The 17175-nt window shown below is 48.3% G+C and overlaps 5 protein-coding genes across 5 annotated transcripts; 4 read left to right on the forward strand and 1 right to left on the reverse strand.

Moving 5' to 3' along the window:
* Positions 1 to 95: 95 nt before the first annotated feature.
* N7447_002069 (clathrin light chain CLC1) lies at positions 96 to 1241 on the forward strand (the record flags this gene model as incomplete). Its single annotated transcript, XM_057226345.1, has 4 exons — positions 96 to 321; positions 383 to 612; positions 681 to 781; positions 890 to 1241. The coding sequence occupies 4 exons, from the start codon at positions 96 to 98 to the stop codon at positions 1239 to 1241; spliced, it is 909 nt and encodes a 302-aa protein (XP_057090361.1).
* A 442-nt stretch (positions 1242 to 1683) lies between these two features.
* Positions 1684 to 3185, reverse strand: N7447_002070 (Hsp90 co-chaperone CDC37; the record flags this gene model as incomplete). Its single annotated transcript, XM_057226346.1, has 2 exons — positions 1684 to 2173; positions 2227 to 3185. 2 exons carry the CDS (start codon positions 3183 to 3185, stop codon positions 1684 to 1686), a joined length of 1449 nt encoding a protein of 482 aa, XP_057090362.1.
* A 474-nt stretch (positions 3186 to 3659) lies between these two features.
* Positions 3660 to 6106, forward strand: mdr2 (ATP-binding cassette permease mdr2; the record flags this gene model as incomplete). The annotated part of the gene is made up of 3 exons (XM_057226347.1): positions 3660 to 4868; positions 4933 to 5568; positions 5621 to 6106. The coding sequence occupies 3 exons, from the start codon at positions 3660 to 3662 to the stop codon at positions 6104 to 6106; spliced, it is 2331 nt and encodes a 776-aa protein (XP_057090363.1).
* Positions 6107 to 6623: 517 nt separating this feature from the next.
* Positions 6624 to 8181, forward strand: N7447_002072 (nucleoside transmembrane transporter FUN26; the record flags this gene model as incomplete). Its single annotated transcript, XM_057226348.1, has 3 exons — positions 6624 to 6667; positions 6756 to 6911; positions 6999 to 8181. The coding sequence occupies 3 exons, from the start codon at positions 6624 to 6626 to the stop codon at positions 8179 to 8181; spliced, it is 1383 nt and encodes a 460-aa protein (XP_057090364.1).
* Positions 8182 to 8645: 464 nt separating this feature from the next.
* On the forward strand, positions 8646 to 10497 carry N7447_002073 (cytochrome P450; the record flags this gene model as incomplete). The annotated part of the gene is made up of 4 exons (XM_057226349.1): positions 8646 to 8735; positions 8801 to 9916; positions 10069 to 10238; positions 10329 to 10497. 4 exons carry the CDS (start codon positions 8646 to 8648, stop codon positions 10495 to 10497), a joined length of 1545 nt encoding a protein of 514 aa, XP_057090365.1.
* Positions 10498 to 17175: the final 6678 nt, after the last annotated feature.

The following is a 17175-nucleotide window of genomic DNA, read 5'->3' on the forward strand; positions in this document are numbered from 1 at the left end:
TGGAGCTAAGCCAAGGGAATATGAAACGAAATCTCAACTCTCAATCCTCTTCATCACAAGTGAAGTTGAAGTGGTTTGTACCCCAAGCTTGAAACATGGATGGGCTTACCGCCCCGGAAGCGGCAGAACAACGGGGCTCCGAGCCCGCCCCGGCCATACCTGTCAACACTACTTCCTATGACCATCATCTTCCTGGCCTTTTGACTTCTCCTCACGACCATCTTCTTGACTCAAACTTCTTTATTCAATCATATAACAGCCAAAAACAATCCATTCCCAGCATGGCCGACCGCTTTCCTTCCCTAGAGGACTTCTCTGAGGGTATGCTCAACCCGCCTTACTTGCCTCTCCTTACACCGGAGCTAACATGGCCCGCATTTAGGCCAAACCGAAGTAGCCGACGTCCAGGCTACTACCGACGACGATTTCCTGGCCCGTGAGCGCGCTGCGCTCGGTGAAGACGCTGATCAATTTGCTACTTCCCAAGACCACGTTGCCGCCGGTCAGAACGTAGGCACGGACGACCTACTCGGCGCAGGCGACGAGCCCGTCGAGGAGATTGGCCAATTTGAATCATCCTTCCCCTCAGTGGCGACACAGAATCAGAATGAGGTATGAATTGGCTATTGGGCACATGGTGATGAACATACAGTATGCTGACCAGGGGTTACATTATGCAGCGCGTTGCTCCTGGTGGCACAATCACCGGCTCCGGTTCACCATTCCCCCGCACCGGATATCAGAGTGCTCAGGAACCCGAAGATGAGGGTGATGCTGTTCGGTGAGTCTAATCTTGAATTCCGGGTGGCGGGGCGCATAGCCTTTACGATCTGTATTCATCTTGTTTCGGCCCGGATCCCCAAGCTAACTTCTGTCTTTCAATCCCCAGTGAATGGCGCGAGAAGCGTGATGCCGAGATCGCCCGCCGTGCAGAGGTCTCCAGCGAAAAGAAGGCTGCTACCGTCAAGAAGGCACAGGAGGACATTGACGACTTCTACGTTTCCTACAACAACAAAGCCGATAAGAACCGCTCCCACGCCCGCGCCGAGGCCGAACAGTTCCTCGCCAACCGAGAGGACACCTCCGCGGGTGGCACCAGCTGGGAGCGCATTGCTAAGCTGGTTGATGTTTCAGGAAAAGGCCCCACGGGCGGTGCCAGTGGCTCCGGAAAGGAGCGTTTCCGCGAATTGTTGATCGACCTTCGAAAAGACCAGGAGGCTCCCGGCTCCAGTGGAATCTAGGTGGTTTGCTTTCGCGCCTGGGGGATAGAAGATTCGGGAGTCCGGGGTTAAGACGTGGTATTTCACAACTTTCCCACATTTACTCATATGATATGGCTTTTTCTACATCCCCCTCCTCGCATTATTTGGTAGCCTGACCATGACCTGGCAGCTATGTCTCTTGTTCTCTTTATCTCTTTATTTTATTTTAACTCCGCGCAGCGAAGTCTCTAGGGGGGTTTGTAAATTAGTATCACACTCAAATCGATAGCATCGTTAATACCACAGATTTTGTTCTCCGGCCGATTAGCCCTGATTAAGTATCTTTAGTAGAGGCTAAACCTCGGAACAGTAAAATGAATGGTTACAAATGTACACCAAATTTGGAATAGTTGGTAATCTGTTCCCGGTTTAAGAGAAATAAATGCATACTCAATTCATTTCATCATCGCTTTGCATGTCCTTAGTCAAGCTCGGTAACATCACCACCGGGCTCACCAACTTCCTGCTTTCCTTCTTCTTCCAACTCCTTCAGTTTCTTCTGGCCCTCTGCTGTCGTGGCATCCACGATTCCTTCCTCTAAGCTGAGCATGCCACCATTGCCCAATTGCTCCACAATGACCTCTGCCTCCTCGACGGACATCTTGCCAAGAACCTTGTTGACTTCGTCCAAGGACTCAGTCGCCAATGCCTTTTGCAGGTCTTCAGGGAAAGAATCGAAGATCTTGCGCACCTCAATCTCAGTGGGATCCTCACTGTTGGCGGCAGGCAGGTTGATGGTGATCTTGGTGTTGGGGTCAACGGCGTGCAGCTGGATTTGCTCTACACCCGCAGGGTCGTTGGATGCGGAGCCATCCTTGCTGAGTTCAGCGGAGCGAGTTTTGATACGATTGTAGGTTTCCTCGACATCATTGAGGAACAAAGTTGATGCGCGATGATCCTTGGTGGTAATGCTGGAATTTTATATGTTAGCGCCATTGACTGAAAAAAGAAGCAGGTGACATACCGAGTGAAGAACAGCTGGATACCATCACGGCCGAGCGAGCGGCAGTATTGCAGAAGCAGACCTTGATGCACGCACTGGCGAGCATAGGCATCTTTGCCCTTGAGCTGACTGTTGAATGCCTCAACAAGTAGACCGTCGGTCTCTTTCTCGGCAACAATATCTGGGTGCGCTGAGATGAACTGTAGATAGGCGCTGTAGTCTCCAGGCTTGAGCTGAGCAAACTTCTTTGCCAGAGGACTAATCTCTATATCGGCAGGGTCATCGTCGTCGCTTTCATCATTGGTCTTGGCGGCGGAGCTTCCCGCACCAGGGTTCAAGAGCTCAACAGAGCTCTCCTTTGTTTTGGCAACCGCCTTCTCCTTCTCAGCAATCTTGGAAACATGGGATTGGTTGAAACCTTCACGTAGGTCCGCACTGGTGATCTTAGCGTTTTCCTCCTTCTCAAGTTGCGCAAGCTTCGCAAACAATTCCTTCTGGAGTGCTTGGATCTTTTCCAAGTGTCCATTCACGCCCTGAATGTATGCCTTGAAGAGGTTCTCAGGCTTAGAATCGCCAATTTCCTTCTTCACCTGATCCACTAGTGAACTTATCATCTGGGAGAACTTGGGTTGTTCCGCTTCGTGTGTGTATACTCCCTCCGGCGGGGCGGGGGCCTGGTCTTCGGCGGGGTTGCTTGCGAACTCCATAATCGTGGTGAAAATGAACTGATCGGGGGAAGCAGACGAGTCTTCGTGCTTCTTGAGAGACTCAAGAAGCTTATCGATGCGCGACAGCAATCCATCATTAATAATGCTCTCGTACTTCAAGGTTTTGATTTCATGGCGACGCTGGTCTCGTTGCTGGTGAATCTGGGCCTGCTTTGCTCGGATGAAAGAGCGCTTATCAACATTGGGATGGACTTCAATGTCCGAGTCATCCGACAGCTCCAAGGCGTCCCATTTGCTGTAGTCAAGCACCATGATGTCGGACAGTAAATGTGTACAGTAGGTATGAGGTGGGGTGGTGTATCAGCGGCAGATTAGATAGGTGGGAAACAAAAGTTTTGACGATCCGCAACTAGTGATGTAGTAGTTGATCAATAGACTTTTCAAGCGATTCAACTCAGTGAAATAAATAAAGCTTCTGGCACCAGAACAGACGAAGTATCCAAAGCTCTCGACCGGCTTCCATGGGCGGTAAACTCCGGCAAAATCACGAGCGGTCGATCGAGGCAAAATCGGCCCCGAAAACCGCTTTGCCGATCGCCATTGGCGTCGGACGAAGCTCTAGATATATCGCTCTCAGTCCCATCGCACGTTCCAAGGAGCTGAATGTGTGCCATGTGATGTGCTCAACTTGAACATATTCCGCTCAGATATGTCATGACCAGGTCTTATCCGGTGACATCATTGTAACTCCGTTCGGTTTCGAGCCTCATCCGATACAACTCCGAGATGCGCGGTGCCAGGCTGCCTGTGTCTCTGGCCTTGGGCATCAGCCCACGGCCGGCTTTGAGACCATATAACTCCTTCACTCGCGACCTACTTTTCAAAACGAGATTGCCCATTGTCTCTTCCGGCGACCACAATGGGTTGAATCATCTCTATTCAACCGCCTCGGGTGCACTCCGGGATGGTGCCAACCCACTCTTCCTTCAAAACAACAGCTTCAAATATACCCATTCTACGTCCCGCATTGTCTCCCAAACACGTCTTTTATGTTCATCTCCTCAACTTCTGCAAGCGAAGCCGCCCGCGACCTCCACGGAGCCAACTACCCGGTCAGCCCCGGAACCAAAAGAAGAGGAAGACAAGGGCTTCGAATTGTCCGAGCGAGCAGCGCAGGCAGCACAGGTCAACATGAGCGCCAGATTGGCCAAGGAAGGTGCATCGGGAAAGAAGTCCGGATTCGCAGAAATCTGGCGGCTTTTGAAGATTGCGCGCCCCGAATCCAAGGCCCTCGGTTTCGCTTTCTTTTTCCTCCTAATCTCCTCGTCGATCACAATGGCAGTTCCTTTCTCCATTGGTAAAATCATGGACGCTGCAACCAAGGGTGTAATGGAAGGAGGCGGCGAATTGTTCGGCCTGAGTATGCCCATGTTTTACACTGCTCTCGGTGGAATCTTACTTCTCGGTGCTGGTGCAAACTACGGGCGCATCATAATTCTTCGAATTGTTGGCGAGCGAATTGTAGCCAGGCTACGCTCCAAGCTTTTCCGTCAAACCTTTGTGCAGGATGCTGAGTTCTTTGATGCCAACCGGGTTGGTGATCTGATCTCGCGACTTAGCTCTGACACTATCATTGTTGGCAAGAGTATCACGCAGAACCTGTCTGACGGTCTGCGAGCTGCTGTTAGCGGTGCAGCTGGGTTCAGTCTGATGGCCTATACTAGTGCAAAGCTGTCTATGATCTTGCTTGTGTTGCTTCCTCCAATTGGCCTCGGCGCTCTCTTTTACGGCCGAGCCATCAGGAACCTCAGTCGCAAAATCCAAAAGAACCTGGGATCATTGACTAAGATTGCGGAAGAGCGTTTGGGAAACGTCAAGACCAGTCAGTCGTTTGCTGGTGAAGTCATCGAAGTCCACCGGTACAACCAACAAGTCCGCAAGATCTTCGAGCTTGGTAAAAAAGAGTCTTTGATTAGCGCAACCTTCTTCAGCTCGGTAAGTCGGCAGTATTGATTCTTTTGGGTTTTTTCTTTTGTGAATTTCACTGACTTTCTACTAGACTGGCTTGATGGGCAATATGACCATTTTGACCTTGCTGTATGTTGGCGGTGGGATGGTTCAGTCGGGTGCTATCAGCATTGGAGAATTGACTTCGTTTTTGATGTACACTGCTTATGCAGGCTCCAGCATGTTCGGCCTCTCCAGCTTCTATTCAGAGCTGATGAAGGGTGTGGGTGCGGCGAGTCGACTCTTTGAGCTGCAAGATCGTCAGCCCACGATTCACCCAACCAAGGGTCTCAAGGTCGAGACCGCGCGTGGACCCATTCGATTTGAGAATGTCACGTTCAGCTACCCTACCCGTCCAGCTGTGAAGATTTTCCGGGAAGTGAACTTTGAGATCCCTCAGGGGACCAACGTTGCAATAGTTGGACCATCTGGTGGAGGCAAATCTACCATTGCTTCCATTTTGCTCCGGTTCTATAACCCAACTGAGGGCCGGGTCTTGATCAATGGGAAAGATATCAAGGGAATGAACGCCAAGTCTCTTCGTAGAAAGATTGGCGTGGTTTCCCAGGAGCCTGTGCTCTTCTCTGGAACAATCGCCGAAAACATATCCTACGGCATGCCTCGGGCAACACGCTCAGAGATCATTGCTGCTGCACGCAAGGCCAACTGTCAATTCATCAGCGACTTCGTAAGTCCGCCGAGCAGCTATTATTTTCATGAACCAAGCTAACCTAATACAGCCTGATGGACTCGATACTCACGTTGGAGCTCGTGGAGCTCAGTTGTCCGGTGGTCAGAAGCAGCGCATTGCCATTGCGCGTGCCCTGATCAAGGAGCCTGATATTCTGATTCTGGATGAAGCCACTTCTGCCCTCGACGCCGAATCAGAGACCCTTGTCAACAGTGCGTTGGCCGCTCTTCTTAGCGGTAACAACACGACAATCAGCATCGCCCACCGTCTTTCCACCATCAAGCGCTCTGACACGATTATTGTCCTTGGCAACGACGGCAAGGTCGCCGAGCAGGGCTCCTACGATGAGCTCAGCTCTAACCCGGATGGCGCCTTTACAAAGCTCATGGAATGGCAAATGAGTGGCGGCGAAACTACGCCCCCTCCGGGTGAGCCTATTGAGGCAGATCAGCTCTGGGAGCTCCAGAAGGAAGAGTCAGAGCCTGAGCTGGAGGAAGAGGAGGTAGAGGAGACATTCCCTCTGAAGAAGGACTAATTTCTCCTCGACACCTCGCTAACTCCTGCCCATATCCTTACACTACCATCTCACTACTACTATTCCTGTTCATTCTTGAATTCTTTTTGTTCAAATATATGTCCCCTCATCTACACTCACCTCTCACGGTCTTCCCTGCTCATACTCCTCCCATATAAGTTTTGCATGTTTGATTTTGTGATAGATTATAAGTCGGTAGCGACTGTGTATACATCTTGATAGCAATATTGTTGTTTAGTTCTACTTTTATCACCTAAGCTCTGTTCTAGATATAAAGAAAAAAAAATACTAAAAAACATAGTATCCAAGATAATACTTTGAAGATATCAAAAGGCGAGAATTGGTGAACCATCGAGAAGGTACATAACATCTTTGAACATAGTATCGTTTAATTTGTTACAAAGGGTATGGCAGCTGTAGGCGAGCCCTCACGACGGTTGGTTAACTGATAGGATCGCCCGACGGGGCCGGAGTCCCGTGCGGATCCCGCGACATATCTTGCTTAGTAATCAGTCATATGCCCCGGGGTCAACCTCAACAGCGCATTACAGCTCTTTTGCTGTGAGATAATCTCCTTATTTTTACAGAATCTTTTACTCCTACATAAGAAGTAGGGGTATAAAGAGACAGCTATGAACCGCATACGTAGTCTTATCGCCCGTCCAGTGGCGTATGAGCAACTGCAAGACTCCGCCGCAGACGACGCAGACGAGACAACATATACACAGCGACACCAGCAGTCTCCCTTTTCAAGATTACAGTATGGTATCTTCTTCCTTCTAGGAGTGTCTATGCTGTGGGCCTGGTAAGTGGAACCTAACAGCCTCCGAGCCCGGATAACAAAGCTATATGTGTTGGGTCAACCATGAGACTAACGTGTAGCACGATATAGGAACATGTTCCTTGCCGCCGCACCATATTTCTACAGCCGATTCCAGTCGGACGACTGGACAAGACTGCATTACCAGCCGTCAATTCAGTCCGTGTCAACCGTCACCAACCTCGTATCCGCCTATGCCCTAGCAAAGCTACAGAAGAACGCCTCCTATCCACGGCGAATATCGTTTTCGTTGTTGATGAACTCTGTCGTGTTCACTGTTCTGGCCTTCTCGGCAGTTGTGATGACCGATTCCTCCCCGCGAGCGTACTTTGGCTTCCTGATGGTGATGGTGTTCGCCGCGAGTCTGGCCACTGGCATCAACCAGAATGGTGTCTTTGCGTACGTCTCCGGGTTCGGAAGAGAGGAATATACCCAGGCTATCATGGGCGGACAGGGTGTTGCCGGTGTGCTGCCTTGCATTGTTCAGATCTTCTCTGTGTTGGCTGTGCCGTCAAAGGATGGTAGCGTTGACCGGGACCAAGACCCCAGCATGCCGCAGACGAGTTCGTCGGCGTCGGCGTTTATCTACTTTCTTACGTCTACGGGTGTCTCGGCCATTGCTCTGTTGGCCTTCCTTTATCTTCTGAGACAACAACCCTCCCCGAGGCAAAAGTTGTTAAGAGATGACAACGAGTCTGTTGCAGATGAGCACGAGTCTTCCAAGACTGTCAGCCTCTGGACGTTGTTTGTCAAGCTGCGCTTCCTGGCTTTTGCTGTGTTCGTCTGCTTCTTGGTTTCTATGGTGTTCCCAGTCTACACGGCGGAAATCAAGTCCGTCAACGACCCTGCCAGTTCACGGATCTACGACCCTAGTGTCTTTGTTCCCTTGGCGTTTCTCCTTTGGAACCTGGGCGACTTGGCCGGGAGAATGTGTGTGGCTATCCCAGGGGTGTCTTTGGGACGGCATCCTCAGATGGCTGCCATCATGGCAATTGCCCGTGTTATTTTCATTCCCATGTACCAGCTCTGCAACGTCAACGGTCAAGGGGCTGCCGTCAAGAGTGACATTTTCTATCTCCTAGTACAGTTCTTCTTTGGTGCAACCAATGGGTACCTTGGGACAAGCTGTATGATGGGCGCTAGTCACTGGGTTGTTGCCGATGAAAGACCGGCTGCTGGTGGATTTATGAGCATGGTTCTTGTTGGTGGACTGGCTGCTGGGAGCTTGTTGAGTTTTTCTGTTGCCAGTGGCTGATTTCGTACCCAAATATAACGAATGATGAGCCATGAAAATTCTTCCATTACTTGATCTAAGCATGAGTACTCCTTTGTTTGGTGACCCATTGAGCCCTTTAATGTAGCCCTGTTTTCCGTTTGACTGGGATAGCCCTATCTTGAGACTCCAAGTCGAAGTTTGCCGGCTGTCACCTTCGCGGTTTCAATTGCTTTTAAACACGCACTTGGTCTAAAATACCTCCTGTAAACTATTCCCACAGCGTTTTACGTCTCCCAACTCATTCCTATTGCAAGTTACCTGCCGATTGCCCACCCCCGGTCCCCTCTCAGTTCCTTCATCCTCCACTTCTCTTCCTCTCTTCCCTCCCCCCCCAACACTTCCCTCTTTTGATACCTGCTTTTTTTTCCGGTTGTCTTTCAGTAAGACGAACCTCCCTAGATGTCTTTGGTCTTGTATCTTACCTTCTCTAGTTACTGTCCATAATGATTCTCGATTCTTTGGCTATGGGCAGCTGGTGCCCTGCCCTGACCGTCCCCTCCTTTTGGAGTCTACTGAGTGGATTCCTTGCCTTGGTGAGTGCTGACATACAAGAATAGCATAAAGGAGTGTGTGTCTCATTTCCAAAAAAAAAATACAGCTGTGTGTCTACTATGTGGGCTGGATCACCTACACTCTCTGCTTCCACCCTCTGAGTGGCTACCCTGGACCCAAGCTGGCTGCCATCACTCCTTTGGTTCATCTCATCTGGGACATCCAGGGTAAGCAGCACTCGACTATGAAGCGTCTTCACGACAAGTATGGAGACGTGGTTCGTATTGCTCCAAATGCCCTCGTTTACCGTGCCTCAACCGCCTGGAAGGAGATCTACGGTCACCGCAAGAAGGGACAACTAGTCTTCATCAAGGATCCGGCCTTGTATGCACCCACTCCCAACGGTGTCAATGCAATTATCACAGCCAATGAGCATGACCATTCCCGCATGCGCCGTTTGCTGACCCATGCCTTCTCCAACAAAGCTCTGGGCGAGCAGGAAGAAATCCTCCAGATGTACGCCGGCATGTTCATCGAAAAGCTCAAGGGCCTCATGGGAAGTGCAGTGTCCCGGAATATTGATATTACCTGCTGGTTCAACTTTACTACCTTCGACCTCATTGGTGACCTCGCTTTTGGAGAACCTTTCGGCTGCTTGTCAAACAGCACTTACCACTGGTGGGTTCGAATTATTCTGGATGCTGTTAAGGCAAGTGCCTACCTCAAGATCTTTTGGTTCTACCCTTTCCTCATCCCCTTGGTCCGGGTCCTCGTCCCCAAGCACCTGCTTCAGAAACGCCAGGCCAGCTTCGACCTGAGCGTCGAGAAAATTCGTCGTCGTCTCGCCCTAGGCGCCACTCGCCCCGACTTCACTTCGTACATCCTCAAGCATTCCAGGGATGGAAAGGGCATGTCGTTTGAGGAGATGGATGCAAACTCCGCAGTGCTCGTTCTGGCCGGCAGCGAGACTACCGCTGCCCTCCTCTCCGGTGTGACATACTATCTTCTGCGCTGCCGTGACAAGTACGAGCGTCTGATCCGGGAAATTCGTGGCGCTTTCGACAAAGACGCTGACATTAAGCTGTCCACTCTCGTGGAGCTCCCATACCTCAATGCTGTTTTGACGGAGGCGATGCGCATCTATCCGCCTATTCCTTCCATGCTTCCCCGAGTTGTTCCCGAGGGAGGAGCCATGATCAACAACCGCTACGTTCCTGGAAATGTGAGTACAATATTCTGGTGCTGGTGTGTGTCTGTGGCATTTTGTACACAATATACAAAGTACATGGAGCTTGTTCTATAAGAGGACAGTTCCATCTTTGCTATTTCCATCTCATGGCCTTCTCAATACTGACAACAGTTGAATACAAACAGGCCTCCGTCTCCGTCTCTTTGTACTCCGCCTTCCATGCGGTCTCGCACTTCAAGAACCCCGAGGTATTCGTCCCAGAGCGCTGGTTGAACGAGTCCGACGAGTACATGAACGATAAGAAGGAGGCCTTCCAGCCATACTCCTACGGTCCGCGCAACTGTCTTGGTCAACAGTAAGCATACATTCAATTCCTACCTACTCACTCTATCCGTGTTTTTACTTGAGTTGTACCTGGCGGTGTTTGCTAACATTTCATCTACAGCCTTGCCAACGCCGAGATGCGTCTCCTTCTCGCTAAGCTTCTGTGGAACTTCGACCTAGAGCTGCTCCCTGAGTCTGTCAACTGGACTGACCAGAAGTCCTTCTCGCTCTGGAGCCGACCTGAGCTGATGGTCAAGCTGTTTCGTGTGGGTGCTGGATCTGCTCTGTAATTCTTTTTGCCATTTACGACACGACGCACGATATTACGCAACTTGATCTTTTAAAGCTACATATCCGGTTGAGACGGGTCGTTGTGTCAACGGGGGAAAAGCATGGAGCCGAAAAGCGTTTGTTTTAAAGACTTTGCGATGGCGTTTCCTTTTTTTGTTTTAGGGTTACGGCCGGGCTGTTTGTTTCGTCCACCCTGGGATATTTGAACATAACATGCAAAAGGCTGGGAAAATTTAGGGTTGGACCTTCTGCCTAGAATAGAAAAAAATTCAGATACACATTCATGTCAGAGAGGGCAGAGTCGTAGATTGATAGTTGGCTTATGATGGGTGTGACGTGTTCCTCGGCAAATGATTTCATTTGATTATGCCTCTAATTTGAGGTGAAAGTAGAGTCATGGATTCCGTGTAAAAAAATGTAGAATACAAGATATTGTATATGCACTTATATACACAGGATAATGTCCGCCGGGTGGGGCTTCCTGTCTGGGCTGCCGCCGCTTTTATGGGGGCGATCAGGTTTAGGCTCACTGAGTAAATGTCAGCACGGGCTTATGCTCAGTGATCTGGTCAGGGCAGTCATGTGATTGTTTTAGTGATCACTCAGCCACTTCTTAACGTAATTCCCGGCCACGCTGGCCACCAACCCCCATCAGAAAATTTCAAAATCGATTATCTCAACTAACACCGATTAATTTGACTAGATAAAACGATTTTTACATACATTAATCCTGTGGCCAATCTCCCTACACCCACTATACCTAGGTGGAGCCCTCTTTACCGGTCGATCTGCTTGAATAGGCAATTCGCCCTGCGTATGCGATTCTACCACAGCTGCTTCTGCTGGCAAATGTAGCTGCGTAACTAGCTGTAGGCTATCTTCGACGGTTAAACCCTCTTCGTAGGGTATATGCCTAGTTGACCGATTACGCTTCTTAACGATCCTCTCGTTCGCTATGCGTAGATTCGCGTTCTCCTGCGTAAGCAATGCAGTGTTGTGTAGCGCTTCGCAGTGGCCCTTGATAATCCGATCTAATATAGTTTTTGATAGGCTCGGGGGCTATTCGACCGCTGCTTTAGCAGATCTTTAAGCATCGAAGCTTGCTTTTGTAGCTAAATGACGGTTCTAGGCGTTTTTGGCGTGAATTAGCTAGATCTGCTGCTTGGCCGGCTGCTTAGTGGTGACGGAGTTCGTAGAGAGATATTAAGCTTATCAAGCACTCTCGCTGCATTAACTGGTACTAGGCTACTAGCTGCGAAGCTATTTTGGATGATATTGGCGGATTGGAAGGCTTCTAGCCGCGCGCGTTGGTAGTTCTCTAAGAAATCGTACTTGTCGATATGGTTATATCCCCTGCGCGTAAGATCGCTAACGAAACGGCTGTACGCCCTCTTGACTACTGTAAAGCAGCCAACATCTAGTGGTTGTAGTAGATGCGATAAATGCGAAGGCATAAAGAGGTATAATATCGTTTTCTGCGTAGATTCGGTCGAATTGGGGCGTAAGGTGGCTACTATGACCGTCAAGAATCAATAGTCGAAACCGGCCGCGAACACGCGAATTCGTTAATGGGATAAAAAGCTTTTATAGCTAACGTAGGCTAATCTTATCAGTAGGCTAGCTATTATTAGAGACTTCGATTCGCTAGTCTCTTGGTAGGTTCTCGGTAAACCACCTTACGATAGCTACTTTGCCCTTAAAGATCACGTATGGCGGTAGCGAATAGCTATCTGCGTATATTGCTTCGATAGCAGTGACCTATTCGCGATTTCCTAGCTGTAGTAGACGTCTCTAACCTAGACCTTGCCAACTCCCATGGGACTAAGAAAATTTTGGTCCCATATCCTGGTCCCATCTACTCCCATGGGACTAAAAAAATTCCGGTCCCATTACCCTAGTAGTCCCATGGGGGTCCCATGGGAGTTATGGGACTCCCATATGGTCCCACGCTAGCATAATTTTGCCAAGGATTTCCTATTTCAGCTGCACAAAACTGCAAAGTAATCAGATAAAATACTGTTATTTACAGGCGTATGAGTGTCCCTACTTTCAATGTCTAACAATATGGTTTTGTTATATGACATAGTCCATAATAGAGTTAACAAATGACTCAAGTATATATCAAAAAGCATCCATCTTCAAAAAAAAAACTTCATATACTAGATTGTGGTGGCTTTTGGGCGCAAAGGAGATTTAAACATAGTATTAGAAGGAAGTGGTTAAGCAAAATATATATTTACAGAGAGGTACTACACTACATTTTCTACATATTATTTAGAAAGTATAAATTTGACAAAGATTTTAACAAATTATATTTAATTCCCGCACCATAAGAAACCTTACCTCTAAATTAGTTATATTCACTTTAGAATAACTATTCATACTACGTGGTTATTGAGTAATTTCGGGATAAAGAAGGCTTAAAAGTGAGAATTTTCCCCTTAAAGTTGTGGGGGATTGTAGATACCCCTAAATCTAATCAATTTCCCTTTTATATGGGAGTCCCATGGGAGTCCCACGGGAGTCCCGCGGGACCCCCATGGGAGTCCCGTCGAACAGACCAATAAGTAACATATAATAAGTGGGTACTAGCCTATTTGTGATGTATCTTCGCGCTATTACTCGTTTAAACTCTACTAGTAGCCGAACGTGACTCTCGCGACTGTAAAGGTAGGTGTTAGAGATATGCTTTTTAAACCCTCTTCTAGTTCAACAGAATTGTTATTCTAGTATGTCGCAATACGAACTATACGCTGAGGCTGGCCCTTCATCCCAGATCACATTGTCCCACGCCGGAATTCCTCCACCTTCTTCAGTCTATAGCATTGGCATTATTGATGACCCCCTTACGCCAGATCATTCAATTAGCCAGCAGCCAATCTATAGCGGACCAGAATCCTCAATCCTCCAAATAGAGCCGAATCCGATTCCTCTAAATCTCCGCCGTATCGGTCCTAAACATCAAAAGTTCTGGGTTCTTTGGACTACAATGAATAAGACCGACTTCGTTGAGTGGTGGCGCCATACGGCAGGTGCTCACCCACACCCTCCGCTTCATAAAGTGAACTTTGAAGCAAGGTATACCTCTGCTACTTGGGAGCACTTTGACCAAGTAGCACACTTTCAAACCGGGAAACTAATGGCACTCTGTCGGAGGTGTGGAAAAGCGCTCTCGCACCCATCCTCGACATTAAATGGTTCGAAGTCACTTACTGCACATTTATCTAGCCGCGCATGCATAGTTACCTCGAAAAAGGCTTCAACACAACAGGATATACAGCAATCGCTCGAACTTGCGGTATTATATACGTCCGATTCTACATTCTATCGATTTGATACTAATATCTATATTATATTTAGTCTACTCGTACGCCTACCCGAAAAGTCTTTGACCAACAACGATTTGAAAGAGCCTAAGTCAAATTTATAGCGAACTCACGCCTTCCATTTCAGATCCTCCGGCATAAAGACTTTGAAGATCTAATTACAGAGGCTCAGCTTTCTCAACAAAAACTCACCCTTCTATCACCAAAGACCGCGCGGCGTCGGCTCCAGTCAATCGTCCATACAGAGCAGTAAAAGCTCCTTTCTCTTCTCCCAGCCGGAGCGAAGCTATCAATTGCCCTTGATTGTTGGACCTCACCCTTCTAACAGGCATTCATGGCAATCACAGGCTATTTTGTGGATATTAATTGGGATTATCATGAGATACTTCTAGGTTTCATGCTAGTTCACGGCCAGCATACAGGCTCCTATCTAGCAGACGTTCTCCTTGAGGTTCTTCAGCAACAGCAGGTTACCAATCGAGTGATTGCGATTACTACAGACAATGCGTCAAATAATAAGACCTTAGTCGATAGTCTATGTGATTCAATCGAACGGTTAGAGCTTCCTAATTTCACTGAAATTGTACGGATTCCATGTCTTGCTCATGTGATTTAATTGAGTCTGAAAGATCTCCTTGGCCTAATAAAGGCTGATCCAAAAAACGACAAGACAGCAACAATATGGTCGGAAGAAAACGGGAGTGTTCTTTAACAGGCAAAGAGACAGAAGGGAATCATTTATACGCTAGCTAAGGTAAAGTAACTAATGCCTTTAACAATTTTATCTAATACTAACTACTATACTGCCAGGTACGGGCCTTCGCAGTTTTTATTAATGCCAGCCCACAGCGACGGGAGGCATTTCTAAATCTTTAAAGCGAAGAACCGAGGCTTGCCCCGATCCAGGATGTACGCACTCGGTGGAATTCAACATATCTTATGCTCCAGCGCGCCAATCGCCTTTCAGATAGCTACTAAAGATATTGCGCAGAGCATCAGCGCCCCGAATTCCGGCTTAGTAAAAGCGAATGGCGGCAGATCGAATACTTGCTCCATATCACAAAGCCTTTCTACAAATGGACGGTTGGCCTATCAAAGATTAAGGCGACAATAATCCATGATGTGTTCCGGGTCTACAACCGACTATTTACCCATTTTGAGCAGGCCCAGGCCCGACTTCGGCGAAAGAAAGTGCCTTGGAAAAAGGCTATGCTTAAGGCTCTTGAGGCCGGAAGTAAGAAACTCTCGGTATACTATAAAGCAACTGAGCAAGCACATGGCAGCCTATATGCAATTGGTACAATTCTTGCACCTCAGCATAAACTTGAATTCTTTAAAGGACCAGAGTGGGCAGGTGAAGTCGATAATATGGATTCCTCCTGGCATGACATATATGAAAAGTCTCTTCATAATCATTTGGAGGATTACTCAAAACGCCAGCCTAAAAAGCAAGTGCTTACAAAGGTAAAGTCCTCCTCGCATAGCACGGATGCAATGATGAGCCTCTTCGAGGAGGATCAACCAGAGCCACCACCGCAGCCGAAGACTGGGTGGCAAGAAGAACTTAAGGGATATCTTAATACTGGTATGTTTAGATGATCATGATTATAACTTAACTAAGCTAATTATATATAGAACGGAGCATAGTAAACCCATGCCATTTCTGGAAAGAGAATGAGTATAGATTTCCGATACTCGCAGCGGTTGCACGGGATGTCTTTTCTATCCCAGCTACTGGCGCCGGTGTTGAGCGCCTCTTTAGTACTGCTCGCGATATCTGCCATTATCGACGAGGCTCATTGAACGAAGTAACAATACAGGATTTGATGATGCTTCGTTGTTTATCCAAATTTGATATTGAAAGTGAGGAAACTGGGGAGGATTTCCAACCTGAGGCTACCTTAAATCAGGACGAAAGGACTGAGGGTGATGAGGTAAGGGAGGCGGGACTTCCTGAGTGTATACCAGAGGCAATTAGCGAGGGTGAGGACGGTGATAACTCAGATGAAGCAGGAGAGATTGTTACCGATCAGGAGGCCGCTGAGGAGTCAGATGATGATTCGGCACTACATCCATTGCCTGCCATCGATACTACAAGTCAGGCACGCCCCCAAAGAGATCGTAAGCGGCGTAGGGATGAAGATCTATACGAGTATACTAGATAGTTTAATCACAGGATACTATAATTACACTACTTTTTGAGAGGAATTAATCCAGAATCATTCAATGCTACCTCCCACTGTAAGCTAAATACCCATTAATACAGGGCATTTCTGCATATCTTATGCAGGTCACGTTTTTCTACGTGTTTGCAGTGTTTACAGTCCCATGGGAGTCCCATCAAAGTCCCATGGGAGCGGACTAGCACCTCACTCCCATCTCTTGGCACTCCCATGGGACCATATGGGAGTCCCATCTACTCCCATGGGAGTGGTCCCATGGGACCAAATGATGGGAGTTGGCAAGGTCTACTCTAACCGTACCAATCCGCCCGCGTTACTACTTTCTGCGAGGATATAAGGCCTATTGCAAAGCCTATCTCATCGAAGTTATAGATATCCTCCGCTTGTATACCGTTCTCGTCAATCACGCTTTGTACGGTCGCGAACCAGGCTCGTAGGGCTTTCGGGTCTTCGTTTAATACGCGTTCGAAGCTCTTCGCGGCGTTCAACGAATTTTGATAGCCAATTCTTGCCAACGGTAGGTGGTGGCTGGCTACCGCATGCAGCTAGTAGGATATTGGCTATCTCTCGTACAGTAGCCGGCCTAGGGGCTGCTCCACGCGTATCTATAGAGAGAATCCACTCACAAAGCGTATTCTCTTCTAGTTGGGTCAATTTATGGCTAGGGTTGCGTCTCTCTACGATAGAGACTACACTATATCCACGCGTTTGTAGGGTACTGCGTGGAATTTCGTATACCTTTGCTGCTGCACGAATAGATTTGATACGGCCGTTTTGAAGATCATCAAGGGCTAATAAGATCTTGCCCTCTTGATTGGCCGATTTCTGTAAGGATTCAGAGCGAATTGGTGGCATGGTAGTTGGTTGAAGTTGGTAGGTTGGTAGGTTGACGCGATTTCTGATGGGGTGGCCAGGGTGGCCGGGAATTACGTTACTTGCCAGCACTAATTGTCCGGTCAGCGAGCTGTATGGAGTACTTCTTTTCTTCTAGCCCATATCAGACTATACCCAAAAGGACATGCCCCACAGGGTCACCTATTCTGTGACAACTAGCGCGTTGAGTGTAGTGCTAGAGCTCTGGTGATTTTTTATCGACCATGCGGGCTGCTCGCTGATTGGCTGAAGCCAATTGTCTTTGTGTTGACACAATTGCCTCTGAACATTGCTA

This window comes from Penicillium robsamsonii (assembly GCF_028829455.1).
Source record: "Penicillium robsamsonii strain IBT 29466 chromosome Unknown utg000001l_segment0_segment0, whole genome shotgun sequence".
Classification (NCBI taxonomy): domain Eukaryota; kingdom Fungi; phylum Ascomycota; class Eurotiomycetes; order Eurotiales; family Aspergillaceae; genus Penicillium; species Penicillium robsamsonii.